This window comes from Parasteatoda tepidariorum, chromosome X2 (assembly GCF_043381705.1).
Source record: "Parasteatoda tepidariorum isolate YZ-2023 chromosome X2, CAS_Ptep_4.0, whole genome shotgun sequence".
Taxonomy (NCBI): domain Eukaryota; kingdom Metazoa; phylum Arthropoda; class Arachnida; order Araneae; family Theridiidae; genus Parasteatoda; species Parasteatoda tepidariorum.
The window spans coordinates 59425673-59442790 of NC_092215.1; the positions used below are offsets into that span (position 1 = coordinate 59425673).

General features: G+C 28.2%; 1 protein-coding gene across 1 annotated transcript in view; it reads left to right on the forward strand.

Moving 5' to 3' along the window:
• The window catches only part of LOC107450429 (protein D3), a gene marked incomplete at its 5' end in the record, with an annotated part of 24336 nt that extends 7401 nt beyond the window's left edge, over positions 1–16935 (forward strand). Inside the window, 2 exon segments of the mRNA XM_043056584.2 lie at positions 11013–11150; positions 16575–16935. Of these exon segments, the coding sequence (XP_042912518.1) occupies positions 11013–11150; positions 16575–16789 (353 nt within the window).
• Positions 16936–17118: the final 183 nt, after the last annotated feature.

Below are 17118 nucleotides of genomic sequence, written 5' to 3' on the forward strand. Positions count from 1 at the left end.
CTCGCAACTTTAGAATTTCTTGGAGCTCGCAACTTTGGAATTTCTTGGCTCAAGTTCAAACGTCAGTAGCATCGATTGAAAAAAAAAAAAAAAAAAAAAAAAAAAAAAAAAAAAAAAAAAAAAAAATTTTTTTTTTTTTTTTTTTTTTTTTTTTTTTTTTTTTTTTTTTTTTTTTTTTTTTTTTTTGTTGAAAAAGAAATTTTTTATTATAATTTAGAAATTAAGACTTTACTTTATGAAATGCATAAAAATATTTAATTTTTTATTATACAGATACTCTAAATGGTAATTTAAAGGTCTCTTCTAAAAGGATGCTGATATGCCCGGTTTAGCGCCATTGCGGCGCTTGCGCCGGAGCGGCACTTACAATAACTTTTTTTTTAAAAATTTCAATTTTATCGATGTGCGGCGCTTGCGACGAAGCGGCGCTTTCGACGAAAAATACGGTACTTTGAATCACCTAAACATTAGGGATCCTTTTTGAGTGGCATTTGAACCACATATCTACCACATTCGCTGCGATAATGAGTTTTTAAAAAATGGTTTTCACAATATTCTTCTTCACCAGTAAGCATATGTGACGAAACACTTTCGATTTCTCAAAATTTCTGAGGAGAATCTTCAATATTTTCAGAGGTATGTGTTAAACCGCAAAAGGAATTTAAATTGTTCTCATAAACCTTACCTGTTGCTATCAAACCAAAAGCAGAGTTTTGGAATAACAAATTAGGAGAAACTCTGGTTTTTCCTTCCTTTATAATATCATAAAAGAGCTCAGCTCCTATAATCATGTTTATATTATCTCAAAATTTGGATCAGCTAATAATGCACGATCAAAAATTAAATGCTCTCTAATTTTAATAGGAGTCGATGGAATCAAGCCTGTAATTCTAGGAACTACTAATAATTCAACCTGCGAAGAAAAAGATAATTCCTTATTACAAATCAAAGAAGTGGCCTTCCACTTAACATTCATTTTATTCTCTCCCAATCCACTAACTGAGATGTTTATTTTTTCTCGCTTCAACCCCAAATAAACCAAGTATTAGAATTTAAGTAATTCGATTGACTGCCATTGTCCAACAATGCTCTAATTGAGACATATTTATTTTTAAGCAGACTCCAAATGTTAATTAAAGCAGTAGATAGAAGAACTAATTTATTACTATTTAGACTACGAGTTGAGAATGTGTGGGAAACGCTACTGTCTTTCGATTTCTTCGAGTCAGCAATTTCACCGAATTATCTCTCTGAAGAGCGGGCGAGAATTATCTCTATGAAGTAAATCGTGATGTTTAAAGTTACGAAATTTACAACAAACTTTCAAAAAACAATTAGAAAGTTTATGATTACTACCAAAACAATTAATGCAAAGCCTTAATTTTTTAACTTCTTCAAACCTTTTTAAAGGGGAAAGATCCAAAAATAATGGACAATTATGCAGTTCATGCGGTTTTTTACAAAACAAACATTTCAAACTAGATTTTAGAATAAAAGATTTACTTTTATTTACGGGATGGAGTTTCGATTTATTTGGCTGCACACCTTGTAAATTCTCTAATAACTAAGCTCTTTTATGAAAAAGTCCAAAAACTTATCCCATTCGGGCAAATCAGAAGTTGTTAGAGACATTTCGAATTCCTTACGTGTATTTTTATCTACTTTTTGTAGAATAATATTCATTAGCAGTTGATAACATAATTCGTTACTTTCTAATTTCAAAAGTTTTAAACCTCTTAAATTACGGTTTAACAAATCAATAAGATTTCTTATGTCTTTAAAAGAATCTTACGATGACTTTTCTAAGTTCAAAATATTAGAAATATAACTATTTACCACAATACGCTTATTCTCATATCTATCAGTTAAAACTTTCATCAAAGATTCAAATGAATCTTCACTAGTTTCTATAAGTTTAGCATCGCCCTTAAGCGATGATCTCAAATAAATCAACTTTTGTTAATCAGACAGTGAAGAATTATTAGATATCAGACTATCAAATTGTTGTTTAAAGCTTGACCAATGCTCAACTTGTCCATTAAATGTAGGCAAATTAATATCTGGTAACTTCAAATTCATTTTAGTTGAAATGGAATCATTACCTCTTAACTTCATTGTGTTGAAACTTAAGTATAAAGGTTTGCAAGCTTACCTTTATATGTTCTGTAGATTCTTTTAAATTGTCCACTTTAGCTTCAAAATTGGGCAAATCTTTTTCATCGAACGTGGCATAGTAATCCAATTTTAATTTCTCTAGTTTATCACAAGTATCCAAAATGCTTTCTAATTTGCATTGAAGCAATGATAGTTCAGCTTTCTCACGAACAAATGTCTCTAATTTGGTTATTCGACCTTTCAAGTAACCCTTTCTGCGACTGAGCACAGTCTTTTCAGATTTCTTGTCTTCTTCACCACCACTGCTCATTATGAAGAAAACGAAATAAAACTATGCATTCCACAACAAGCCGAAAGTTCGAAACTACGACGTCTCCGGTTTTACTAGGATCACTTTATTATGTACACGATTGTACACAATGCGCTGGTTCACTGAATAGTAGAAGTTTAGCAAACAATACTTTATTTAACAATTGTAAATAATCAAACAAAAATCAAGAATTTTTTTGGGCTTTCTGCGACATACCTAATATTAATATCCTTCTGCAAGATACTTCTAAAAATAAAAATTATACATGTTACTAAATTAAAGTAACAAAAAACTTTAAATAATGAAATAATTGCTTATTAAATATGCAATATTCTTTTTATTCTAATATTGTGGGCTATATTCTCGCATTTTTTGGGGTAAAACACACTAATTATTTCCTTTTTCGCATTTTGTAAATCATCTCATTAAAAAAAAATAATTTAAAATCGTGAAATCCGTAGTAGGTAAATCGGACTCTTCACAAAAGGGCAGGGTTGGGTTTTTGATGTCAAAAAGTGGTTTTTGACATGACAAGGGTATAATACTGGTTTAAACTGTCAAAAACCCGTCAAAATGTCAAAAATTGAAGTTTGCCAAGAAAATATATGAACTTCAAAACTACCAACAGTTGCCATGCATTATATTGAAATTTAATTATACTATAGGTAATCAGCAGGTTTTAAAATATTTTTTAATTAAAATTAAGGTAAAATAACAGATTTAAAATCTCAGAAATTTATATTCAAATGCATGTGCAGAAAAATTTTGCACAAAAATTGTTTAAATATTTATATTTAAAAAAATTTTTTTTTTCTTTTTGATACTTAAGAAAATTAAAAGTTTATTACTATGCATTTTTGACATATAAGGAACATATAACTAATATTTATAAGGAACTTACAAGTTATGTTGTATAAATACAAACTTGATACAAGATACAAGTGTATAAAATTTTTTTTTTAATGTTATACCGAATATCTTTATTATCCAGTATGTTAATTTGAATTTAAAAGTAGTTATATTTATGAATAATGATAAATATAATTCATATTGTTTATTATATTTATTTATAATTATTACACTTATCATTTTAAAACAATTTTTATCTCTTAATTTTTTTTTCTCCACTTGTATTAAGAATACAAATAATGCATATCTTGAAAGCAAGAAGTAATTATTCAACAGCTGAATATTTAGATATTCAACAAAACTATATAGTATTCAGCAAAATGAAATTCACAAGTATTTGGATAAACTAAATTTTCAGCATAGTAAATGAATAGGCTGAATATACTGTAAATCGACACTAACTACTCTGTGTATTTAACAGAAAGCACTTAAATTTGTATTGTCTTATGTTAACTATGAATTTAAAAAAATTGAAGATTTAAAATTCAGAATTACTGATTTTTCTGAAAAACTAACAACCAATCACAAAAGTCAAACTAAACAGAAGAACATTACAGTCACTGATCTATGAAATATTTAAACAAATTATAATGGAAATTTATTAATTATCCTAATTAAATAAGTAATTTTAAAAATTAGAACATGCATCAGACTACATAATCAAAATGAAAATGATGGAAGTAGAAATTTAATTCAAAATTCAATAGTCTAGTTCATTTGCTCCTATATTACACATTGCTCCTATATGCACATTGGTTACTATTCAAAATATAAGTGTTTCTTCCAAATTTTAAATTTATTTTTTCTAGAACATATTTAGAAACACTATCCTTTCTAAAAAATATATAAATTTTATGTATTAATTAAATGTCACATATGAATATAGGTTTTTGACAGTGAGGTTTTTGATGTGACGGTTTATACCATGGTTTAAACCGTCAAAAACTGTCACATGTCAAAAACCTGCCAACCCTGCAAAAGGGTTACTAATTGTGCGTTTTCATTTCGAGATTCAGTTTTTGTATTAAATAATATTAAATTTAAAATATCGGATTTTAAAACTATGTGGAAATAAATAGTAATAACCGCATTAAAAAGTTACAACGAAAGTTTCTGCACAAAAGCAAACCAAATTCTTTACTTCATTAATCTTTGTTTTTCAGTGTTCTCAAATGAGAATGGAAAAAGCATTTTTTCCGACTCAGATGGGCGAGAAAGGTATCTTTTGAATATAAATCTGAAGAAAAGATAAAATCTTTCGAAAATTTTTGCAGAAAAAAAAAACTTTTAACTTCCCAAACGAAAAGTCTTTCTGCAAGATCACGGTAATGTTCTGCGACTATGTCGCCGTGTCGCCACGATTCTGCCACGGAGTGACCCAATGTATAGAAGCTTATTATAACTTACACATATAGAAAATGTTTAGGAAGTTAAAAGTAGAGCGCTTGAACTCTTGGCTTCTTCATATGCAATGCAAGATAAGTGTTTCTTCTACAAGTACTCAAATGCAATAAAAAAGGCCTTGCAAAGTTCTCTAACTCAGATGAGGAAGAAGACTTGAGTGCTGGGAAATATACTCCACCAGCAAAAGCTGAGACTAAGCTGAACAGGTACTTAAATGTATCAAAGATAAGTATTTCGAATTGAACATTAATGTCGTGGAAAAGACGGCTCTTCCTTTCCGAAACTACAGTTAATTACGAGGCAATTCCTTGCAATACCAGGTACAAGTGTTGCAGGCAATGTCATTGCTAAAGATCGTACTTCTTCGTTGCCAGACAAAGCTGAGATGCAGATCTTTTTAAGTAAAAATTCTAAAATACGTTTAAAATGTATTGCAAAATTAAGAGAAATAAAGTAATGCTTACAATATATGTGAATATAATTTTTCTGTTTTAAAATAATGATGCTTCATAATTAGTTGATTCTGTGATATACTTATCTTATGAGCTACCGATGTAAACATTGGGTATATATTTTTAAATTATGTTCTTTAAACACATTAAACTTTTATTTGCAAAAAAGTCTTGCATTTATAATATACAAAACAGTTAAATTACCATAGTATGTCGTAAGATTGTGATATGAAGCAGAATATACCACAATGTCGAAATTCTCATACCGCCCAGCCCTACTAACAGCTATAAAAATTTTAAAAATAAAAAAAAACTAAGTTGAAAGAAAAGATATAGTAAATAATTATCTGATTAATTTTTTAAACAAAATTAAATGCAAAAAAAAATTTTCAGAAAAAAAAAATAATCCATTACGCATTAAAAAAAATGATGTTTAACAGAAATGCCTTTAAAAATGCAGCGCTATCATTAAAACAAAGACTGTAAAGCAAATAGAAAAAATTTAAAAAAATTCTCGATTTTTGAAAGAAAATTACAAAGCTAAACATTTCACTTTACCAATTACCGTAATTTAAAGAAAAAAGTGAAGATTAAAGTCTAATAGAGACCTTCTAAATTGTCATGTCAATAAAAACATAGGTTTTTTAAAAAAGAAAAAGCTGTATAGAAACCAAAAAGAAAAGAAATTTCCTAATTTTTAAGCGATAGATTTAAAGGTAAAAACTTCAACTTTTTCACAATGCCATATTTTTTGAAAAAAGTGAGCTTAAAGAGGTTCATTAGAAATGCTCTTTAAAAATGCTGTCATAATAAAAACACTTTGAAAAAAGTTTTAAAAAAAAATCAAAAGAAAAACAGGAAAAGAAATTGTTCTTAGTTTTAAAAAATAACTTTAATCTTGAGAATCAGGGTATTCTATAGTTATCTGTTTTACCGTAATAGAAAAAAGTGACAATAAAAAAAAATAAAGTCTATTAGAAATGTTGCATTAAAAGGCTTTGCATTAGTTAAAAAATTAGTATTGAAACTCTCATGGTTCAGTATAAAGTTTCAATTCGTTTTCCATATGTCTTTCAGGACATAAATTAATAAGTTTTAGAGCTTAACAAATATGTGTGAAAACTATTTTTAATAACGTGTAGTAAAAAATATGATTTTAGATTATTCTTTACAAAATCTATTAAAATTTCCCACAAAAAGTTTTGTTGAGAGATAATTTTCCAAATAATACTTTCCCGAATATGCGGCCAAATAATGGAGAAATATTTGTTACATCCCCAATTACCACCTGTGTAGTGTTGGTGGAAATTTTTTTTTTACATGAAATAATTTTTCTTTCTTTAAATTTTATAATTGTTACTTTTGTACACGAAAAGGAATTCTATTTATCTCCTATGTACAAAGCACATCCCCCTCCCCTAAAAAAACTACACATTAAAAAGAAAAATTTCAGATAATTTCTTACAGCAATCATGTCTATTAAACAGAAATTCTACCATGTAATATTTATGGGTGCACAACCTTTGTGAGTGAAAGGCCACATGCGCAGCAGATTGACCAACGAAGGGCCGCATACCAAAGTATTTACACAGACATGTTCAAGGCACTAAATTCTTTTGATCAGCTAATCTTGTAATATGTTTGCATAAAAGTAAATACTTTTAAATGCTGAAAATTAGAAACTGCCTAACTGATTCTTCTAAAATAAAACAGTATCCGAAAATCTGTAAGAAAAAAAATTCAGATAAACTGTAAAAATTCATGTTTTTTTTAATGACATTACATCAAAAGTCCATTTAAACATAAATTTTAAAATTAAAAAATTTGTTCTCAGAATTGAATTTAAAAAAATAAATATTCTAGTTATTAAAATAAATTTAATAATTTAATTGATTTAAAGAAAGTTTATAGGGTTAAATATGATTAAAATTAAAACAAAACCCTGTCAGATTTAACAAGGAATATACTTCAACTTTAAAACATTTATTTTAAATAAATTATGAGAGGCAGGGGCTGAGAGAGGAAAGAAAAAGAAATTTCAAAGGTCCCACACCTGTGCCAACTTGTGGTAGGTTAAAAAAGTTGATACAAACTTATTATTTTTGTGCTAAAACACAAATGCTACTTCTGTATGAAATTTGAAAAAATAAGCTCTGATTTTCAAATCATGAGAATTTTTCTTTTTGGTGCACGTGATATAAGGATGCCAAGTTCGACATGCTTACAATCTAGCATGCGACTTTTCCTCTAATTTGAGGAATTCCACGAATCTCAAGAATGTATCTTTAACCTTGATAGCACAGGACTCAAATAAAATTAAGTAACGGCCTTGGCTAAAACAGAAGCAAAATTGATAATCCAAAAAGTTATTTCGAACTCTTAAAGAATGTTTATTCTTCAACTTGTGTGTTGTTTTTTTTATAAAAAAAAACTTATCACTTAATTTAGATTGACTAAGAGTGATTATTTTGTTAAGAAATTCAGATTATTGCTGAAACAATTATTTAATTAATATTATTATAATATATTTGTCCTCTTTTATTTATCCGTAGTGAAATCGAATAAATATTTAAAATGATGTTAAGATGCGGAAATTTCACATTTAAGTAATCACTGTTTTCCACAAGCTAAATCTGTGTGGAGTTTAAATAATAGTTTTGAGTGATTTAATCATGGTTTTTAAAATTCAGATACTGTTATGGCATACGAAATTCCACTTGAATTACCACATTTTGATGTGCTGGATTGTGAATAGTATTATAATAAATCGATGGGACATTTCTTTCGCTTTATTGGCATTTGTTGCTGCTTATTTTCTAAGATATTTTAAAATCTCTTTATTTTTCATACACTATTATTACAAAATGCAGAATTCAAGTTGCGCATATAATTAGTTATCTTTTGACTTGATGTGACGACACCTTTTTCTTGGTTGACTTTTCGCAATTCTGATTTCTAGGTGGATTTTAAACTCCCAATATTTTTTATACAATTCCATTAGGGCATGTGATATTTGAATCACTTTTTGATGCACTTGATTTTAAAATGTTTTTTTTTGTTGTTAAAATCCTGATATAACTGGAGTATTTATTGTTTTACACAATGATTCAATTATTTTTTGATTGATTTCATAGAATTTGTTCATTTCAAAAATTATTTTATCTTTTAATTTAATTATTTATCTGTAAAACATAAAAAATTAGAGATAACTTTCAGGACTTGACTAATAACTAATTTTTTGAAAAGTTATCTAGAGTAAACCTTATAAAGGGGGAAAATAGTAAATATTTCTTTCTTTGATGTTTCAATTTCTATAAATATACTTAAAAATTATTAACTACTTTAAGTCTTCTCTATTTTAGAACTTTTTCAAGTAAAATTCAATTCTTTTTTCTTTTCTTTTTAAGTTTTAAGACTCAGTTTCTTCACGTATATATTGTAAAACTAAACATATTCATATAGTTCATGTTATGTGTCCAACTTGCATAGATTATGCTTATAGATTTTTTTATTGCATAGATTAGATAAATGTTAAGAGTTTTGTGTCTACATTTTACTCAGAAGGTTAGATATTTACCACACATGCAATTTCTTTTGCATAATTTATTTTTTTAACTAGCTTTATTTACTTCTTAATGTATAAAATGTGAAAATAGAATTATTATACAGTTCAAGCAATCACTACTGTTTGTCTACGCTAGGTACTCTAACAGACATTCGTCCGGAGGTGTGGCGGTGACTATGGTAACGAGTTATGATTATTTCAAGTAGGGGTGCGGGTCCCTCTTTAAGACTGGTTTCGGCGAGAGAAAATGAGACCTCTTTCTTCGGTCTATTATGTTAGCTCTAAAGTGAAGAGAAATAAGTATTTGCTTCTGAAACATCGTTTAGATCGTTCGATTTTCTCTTTTTTAAAAGAGTCAAAATTTTAATAGCGATTGCACCCAAAATTTGATATCATAATTTTTACATTTTTTGTTGTTTTTTAAAAAGTATATATTATACAAAACAATAGCCCAAAACGATTTTCTTTATTTAATTTATTTTACAAGATATTAACAATTAAATTTTAAAGCTCTTCTTAATTAAGAAATAAATATCTAAGGATAGAATAAATGGATTTTTAAAAAATGTATCTCATTTTGCGCGGAAATAATTGAAGTTTTTGATAAAATAATTATAATAAAACAAATGTTTACAAAATGTAATTTTTATTGCAAAATTAAGTTGTAAAATGAGAAACAAAAATGTTGTTAATGTCGTACAAAGTTCAAACAAACCCCATTTTAAAGTAAATTTTATTCTGAACAAAATGGCTTTTCAAAATAAATGGATCCATAAGCAAATTCCATAAAAAGTTATAGCTTTTTTCGCAAAACGCTGCACCGTGGCGCACTCTGCCACTCCACTCCGCTGATCTCTCAATCACGCTGTATCAGTTGATTTGGAGGGAATTTAAATACCTCAACTAAAGTTTCACAAAATAGCAAACATTGTATTAAATAATAAATTTATAATTTTAGGTGAATAATATTATGAATAATTAGTTATTTTTAATGTATTTACATAATTTTTTGAGTTCAAACTTGGAACTAGAAGAATATATTTTATTTATAACTATTTTATCAAAAATTTCAATTACTTCTGCGTAGAATGAGATAAAATTTTTTAAACCATTGATTCTATCCTTAGATATTTTTTAATTAAAAAGAGCTTTAAAATTTAGTTGTTAACATCTTGTAAAATAAATTAAATTTAAAAAAAAATCGTTTTGGGCTATTGTTTTGTATAATATATACTTTTCAAAAAATGTAAAAATTATGATATCAAATTTTGGGTGTAATCGCTATTAAAATGTTGATTCAATGACAAATTAAAATTGTTATTTCTATGTAATGATTGATAAATAGGATGTGTATGGAAATTGTATAAAATTGTTTAAAGCAAGCTCAATGTTTTATTAATAAATAACTCATCTATAAATTTATCATACATAGCAAATTGGTTATTAAGAAGAAAAAAAATAAAAATTTGCTAATAAAAAACTGTTGGAATTATTTTTTTTAATAAATAGTGAGAAAAACTATACAGGTTACATTAAAATACGAGTAAGAAAACGTAATTTAAGCAACAAAAAAAATCTTTCAGATGGTTTGATGGGTGTTGATAAAAATCATCGTTGATAGTTTTAGATTTCATCCTATTTGCGGTAACTTGCTTTCAGTTTAAAAAAAAGTAAAAAATAAATAATAAAAATGAAGCTATTTAATATTTTTTCGCACAGATAACGTGAACTATTTCTATTTTCAGCAAAAGTTTTATCTCCTTTTAAAATCAGAGTTAATAAGTTTAAGCACTTCACTTTTTCCAGAAAACTCAATAAAAGAAATTAACTGCTTTAAAAAATGTGCAAGTTTAGAAATTAAACCATCTAATAATCAATGAACATTCATAATAAATAAAATTAAACTTTTTTTCTTCTTTTTTTTTCCATTTGTATATAAAAAATAGCAAACGATTGAGTAAAGAGAATCTTTTTAAGTAAGAAAGAAATTAAATATCCATGCGAATCTTTAAAAAAGTTATTGAATCAGATTAAATAAGTCTCCTACTGGTGGCTGAGGCAGCCAATCTGGTATACTTCCCATACAAGCTATCATCAAAGCTACCCTCCCTAAAATGCCCTCTTGTTTCCACAGCACCAGAATGTCGCAGACTTTGTGTCGGTCAGAGTACCTATCGTAGACAAACAGTAGTTTTCCTTGCATGATTTAGATATGATGCATTTAATTGTTATGAATTAGAATAAAATTTTATTTTAGATCCTGATGCTCCAAGTCGTGCGACTCCTAAGTATAGGGAATGGCATCATTGGTTGGTTGTAAACATTCCTGGTACAGAAGTTGAGCGTGGAGATGTACTTTCAGAGTATGTTGGCTCTGGACCTCCTAGTGGAACTGGTTTGTATTCATGCTACAACAAATACCTTGTCTCCACCTTTAACTATTACTATCATGAAAATTCTTCTTGGCACCAAAATCTCACTCTCATTGTTACTGTGGTAGTAATTTCAATTAGTAGTATAGGGTTAGTTTAAGAAGCAAGGTGATACAGGAAAAGTCATGTGATTTTTTTTTATTTTATTATTATTATTATTTTTTTCCAGTTTTTCCTTCCTATTCTGGTTCACATTTGACAATTTTTGTTTCTATATCCATTTTGAATAACACTTGACTTAATAGGCTCTTTTTATAGATTTAGTTAGAATTTTTTTAGGTAGAACTTCACGCTCATGCCCAATATTCATCATTTGAGTATTTTTTTACAAGTGATTCATGGAACTATTTAACAATTTTTGTTTTTTAAAAAAAATACTCAAAAGATGAATATTGTGTGTGATTTCTTTTTATATTTGGTACTTGTAAGTTTTTGAAGTATAAGTTTTGTTTTGATACTGCATAAACATTATTTTGGTGATATTGCTTTTCCCTTTAGTTAGGTGCTTGATCTAAAGAATAGATGTAAAATGTGCAGTTGCTTAAAAACTTAAAGTTAAATGTAAAAGGCAGCAATGTCAATGTATTCTGATGTTCTTACTCTGTCAATATACGAAAAGGAAAAATGTTTTATTCGTTTATTTGAAAATTAGTTTGGTTTTATTCTGTCTTCCTCCCCCCATAACCCAAATGGAAACTTACGTGTTCCAGGGACAGCATCTCCTTTTTTTCCATGCCCCACCTATGATTTTTGGCGTGCTTAGCGGTGGGCAGCCACTAGGTGTGCCAGAATTTAGTTTGAAAATTCATAGTTATATTGCAAGTTTTTCTTTTTCCCCCTCGCTTGCCACATTGAGGAAATTTCTTCGAATCTTTATAAACGACGTTCCTAGTAAGACTGAATGATGTTTAGATTTTGGCAACACAATGTATCATCACTCTAAAATAACTATCTTTCCATAGATTGCAATGTTTCGTTACATTAATGTTTTACATTCGGTATTGCATAATTTTCGTACTTTTTGATTGATTGATTTAAGCAATTATATTTTTGTAACTAACTCAATCCTCAGTTACTTATCAAAAGTTATCCTGACATAAGTTGTGTTATTTTGAATTAGTTTTTTTTGTTGCTTTTGCTGGTTTCTTTTTGCATTTCCTGAGGGTTCCACACTTAAGAGTTTTTTACATTCTTTAGAAACGTGAATGTCTCCAGTTTTTGCATTATCCAAATGGCGGCAGTAATTGCATCCGAATTTACCTTTAACACCTATATAATTTAACAGCTATATATCTATATATTCCCTTATATTTTTCGATGAAATATTTAAATTACTAGTGTCCCAAGGAAATGTTAGTATTGTTTTCCTGATTGGTACTTAGTGTTTCTTCTGTTTTCTTGTAATGTTCTTTTTCTTGTTTGGTTGTTTCTGCAATCAATTTAGAATTTGTTTTATATTTTTTAGAAAAATAATCCACTAAATTTGTGTTTTCGTTTTTAATTAAGTAAAAATTAATTACTACAATGATTGATTTGCATTAAATGTTCCAAAATAGTAAAAATCCACAATACACTTTTCCTGCAAAATATGAATTGAACTCCTGCCAAAATTTATTGTTTTGAATCAGTTGTGAGGAAATTTTAAAAACTGGTGCATGAAATTTGAGAAATTCTAAGAAAGGGTACATGCATGCCGGTTGATTACCATCACTGGCACTTCAATATCTAAGCTATGTTTCTTTTTACCTTTGATGTGTTTATTTTTAAAAAAATTTTTCCCTCCTTCAGATGGTTGTGCATGTGCTTATTTTGTGATATTTTGATAAATTACAATAAGATCATACATTTTTAAATATTAATTCAGGTCTAAAGTTTTGATTAAAAAAATAATGAACAATTTGGGTAGAAAAAAACAGGGGTCAAAATCTTCCTATAAATCCAATATTTTCTGTATAATTTTTCTACACAGTGAAATCATCGCCCTATTGCGTTCTTTGGATAGTTAGAGATATCAAATTCCCTGGTTATTTAGCTGGGTAAACTCCCAAAATTCAACAGTTTTTTTTTTTTTTTGAGTTTACAACATTAGGTTTTGCTTACAACTCGGGAGTTAATTTATTAAATTGAACATGTAAGTGATTGAAATCATAGTTTTGTTTCCTTTATTTGTGAGTGCTTCTGGTTCTGGCTTCCCCCTTAAATTCACATTTCTATTCACCATCCCCAACAAGTGCAAAAATTTATTCGGCTTTTAAGTAATTCATTTTAAGAAGTTTATCTTGCGTTTCAATATTACATAATTCTTTCTCTGATCCAATCTCAGATTTGTTAAATATTATGAGTGTAGGGACCATATAATAATTAACTTTTGACAATGTGTAGCTTCAATACTCATTGTATTTACATTTCAAAATTATTGAAATTTTTTAAATAATTTTATTAAAGAAATACTGAACCAAGTAACAACTTTTAAAGGGATTATTCACTAATTTGCATTAATACTATGAATTTAAAGTTTTCTTAGTTGCTTAATGTTTTGTTAAATAAGCTTTTATAAATAACTTGCATTTAATTCTTAAAAAACACTAACTTTTTTAAATGATAGAACTAATTGAAATAATTTTTTATATATTTAAAATTGTGAATAAATTGTTTTTATGGTGGTTAATATAATCAAGAAAAAGAGTTCTTTATCAGAAACTGGAAGGTGGCTACTAAAATACTGTAACACTTTCTATAAGCTCAGAAGATTTTTGTTTAAAGCAAAATATTTAGAATCCGCTTAAAGATGAAATCCAAAATGTTCTACTAATAAAATGGCTGCAGAAAAAAACTTATATTAAATGAAGACTTGGGTTTTCACCCTTATCGCAAAAGAAAAGTTCAAGGTTTTTCAACTGCTCAAAAATTAAAAGGGTAACAAAGATGTAAAAAATTGCATGACTGGCACTGTCGAAAAAGTGATGAAAGAATAATATTTTCCGGTAAGAAAATATTTTGCACAGAACGAAGTTATAATGCTAAAAGTAATGTTGTATATTCAGCAACGAAAGTATTCTAACTGTACAACGCTTTCAAAAAGAGAATTCTATAGTAGTTTGGCCTGCTGTGTCAAATAACAAAAACATTTCCTTTAAAATTCATTAAGGAAGGAATAAAATTCTATGCTAAATATTACAAATAGAAAATATTGGCTACACATTTATTGCCACATGCTGAAAGATTTTATCCAAAAATATTGACTGGATATTTCATCAATATTCTGCACCATTGCACTGAACCAAAACAACACAGGCGGGGCCCCATGTCAATTGCCCGAAGTTTATCAAGCAAGAAGATTGGCGCCCTTCTTCACCGGATTTAAATCCTTTAGACTATTGTGTTTGGGAGATTCTAGAGTTTAAAGTTAATGCTAAGCAGCACAGAAGTTTGGACTCTCTCAAAGCTTCTTTATTGCATGAATGTGACAAATTTCTTCTTAAAATGATTTGTGCCATCGGGCAATGTCGTCAGAGATTATCTTTAGTAATCGATAAAGAGGGTAGTCGATTGGAATAAAATCTTTTTAAGATAAACTTCCATTTGTAGTGTTTTACGTATAGTATTTATCATTTTCTATATTGTATCAGTACAATAAAATTATTCAATATTTTTTAGCCACCACCCTGTATTTAATTCATCATGATCATGTAAAGTTTGAAAATTATTTTGCATTTTGTTGCTTTGTATATGCATTAACTTTTAACGAATGGAGGAAGAAAAAAAATTTATTACTGCGCATATCCTAATATTTTTTTTTAATGTGCTTATTTTTTTAAATTTATTTATTTTTTTGAAAATTTGGCTATGCATCCTGAAGCCTAATTTTTAGCATTTTCTTTTTCAGTGAAATGAGAGGATAAGTTATATGATTTTGTCACCTTTTAGCTACATTTTAAAATTTTCTAGCTTGAAATAATCATAAATTAACATAAAAAGATGATTGCAGTGCACATGCATTGCTCGATCTCCATACCGTGCAGTCTGAAACAGAAGAGACCAAAATTTAACAATTATGTATGAGCTTGGTTATGGTTAGAACCAAAAATTGTAGAAAAATGTCTTTCAAAAAATTGTGGCCATTTAAATAATAGGCTAACAAAAGCGATTTCTTGGCATTTAAACCTGCATAATAAAATCCGATTTTTAGAAAATATTACTTTCTTTGCTTTTTTACCAATTCTTTACAAATTTCCAAAGCGACATGACATCAAAATCAATCTAGTAGTTTTCGAAGTAGTAATCAAACGGTCAACCATAAATACATGGTTTATGGGAAATCATATATTAAATGTTAAAACGTTTTTCTTCGGTCTTTTGAGACCTACCAACATTGGGTGACTCCTGCCTCAATTTCATGCATTCTGTTGGCGTGCATTGCTTCATACTGGGCAGCAAATCTTTGCAGATGGTACTCCAGCAGCGCCTCAAGCTTTCTAGGCAATCTGTGTTGCACCTTCTGCAGAACCCGAATACTGTGTAGTCAATTCAAATAAGCATGAGTTCTAAGGGTTATTAGACATATGCTAGCTTGAATGTTTCAATCATTTTGCATGTGAAGTGCATGCATAACTATGAAATAGTGCTAGATAGAATTGGCATTCATGAAGTTTATTTACCTTAATTTTTGAAATAAATGAACATTTCATAAATAGAATTTTAACTTAAATATAAACAGTTCGGGTACATATATTTGTAGTTTTTCTTATTATAATTTAACTGTATTGACGAAACTTATCTCTAAAAGCTCATGAGGTGTTTCATATTACACCATTACAAGATGTATTTTAATTTGAAATCGCAAGATATTTTAATTTAAGGAAATTTAATTAAAAGCTAATGCATTAACTCGAAATAATTTAGCTATGCAGGTAAATGCTGAAATGTTTTCATAAAGCATTGATATATACAAAAACATCCTAAAGTAAGACCATTTGTGAATATTTGTCTTAATAATAAATGTTAAAAAGCAAAAGAAACATGGTAAAAGTGTTTAAAGTTTCTTCTACTGGCTGCGAAGCAAACATCACATCTATTACTTCTGCGAAATGACGATTCCGTACTAGAACAAGCAAGACTTTCGCGCACCGCCAGATACCCGGCATTGCTATAAGATTTCCAGTGGGCAGAATGCGTGCACCCCTCTTAAAAGTTTAACTGAGATGTCCAGTATATATGTATTTTTAAATTTTAGTCTGGAAATTTTAGTGTAGTGGCCAGAAAGTGGCCATTTTGAACAGTTTAAATCAATTTAAAAAAATAGTTAAGTTATTGATTTTAACAATTTGACTTCAGTAGTTGATATTAGGGTATGTAACTTCATAAAGTTTTTTATCGATTCTTTTTAGGTTTGCATCGATATGTATATTTGATTTATAAGCAACCAGGTAAGTTAAATTGTGATGAAAGACGTTTGACTAATAGAAGTGGTGACCATCGTGGTTGTTTCAAGATCAAGAATTTTGCTAAGAAATACAACTTAGGTGACCCAGTTGCTGGAAATTTTTACCAAGCTCAATGGGATGATTATGTTCCTAAATTATATGAGCAGCTTGCTGGTTAAAAAGAATTATGAACTATGAGTGAAGAAAAGAGCCTTATATTGTTATACCCTGTGTTGTATTCAATTATATTAACTGGTGCATTTCTTGTATCAATGAATACCTGGCTGTGAATTATGTGTCCAATAAATTTCTTACAATATGCTAATGCTTTGAATTTCCTTTTATTTTAATTTCTTTAAAAAAAAGAAAATATGAAGAAAAATGCATTTTTATTATTTCAACTAAAAAAAAATGCTGTTAAAATAATTTTTAATTACAGGATTTTTTTTTTTTCGAAATCAATTATGATTTTAAAGATTAAGCAGACGTGCCAACTCTCCCGCATTTT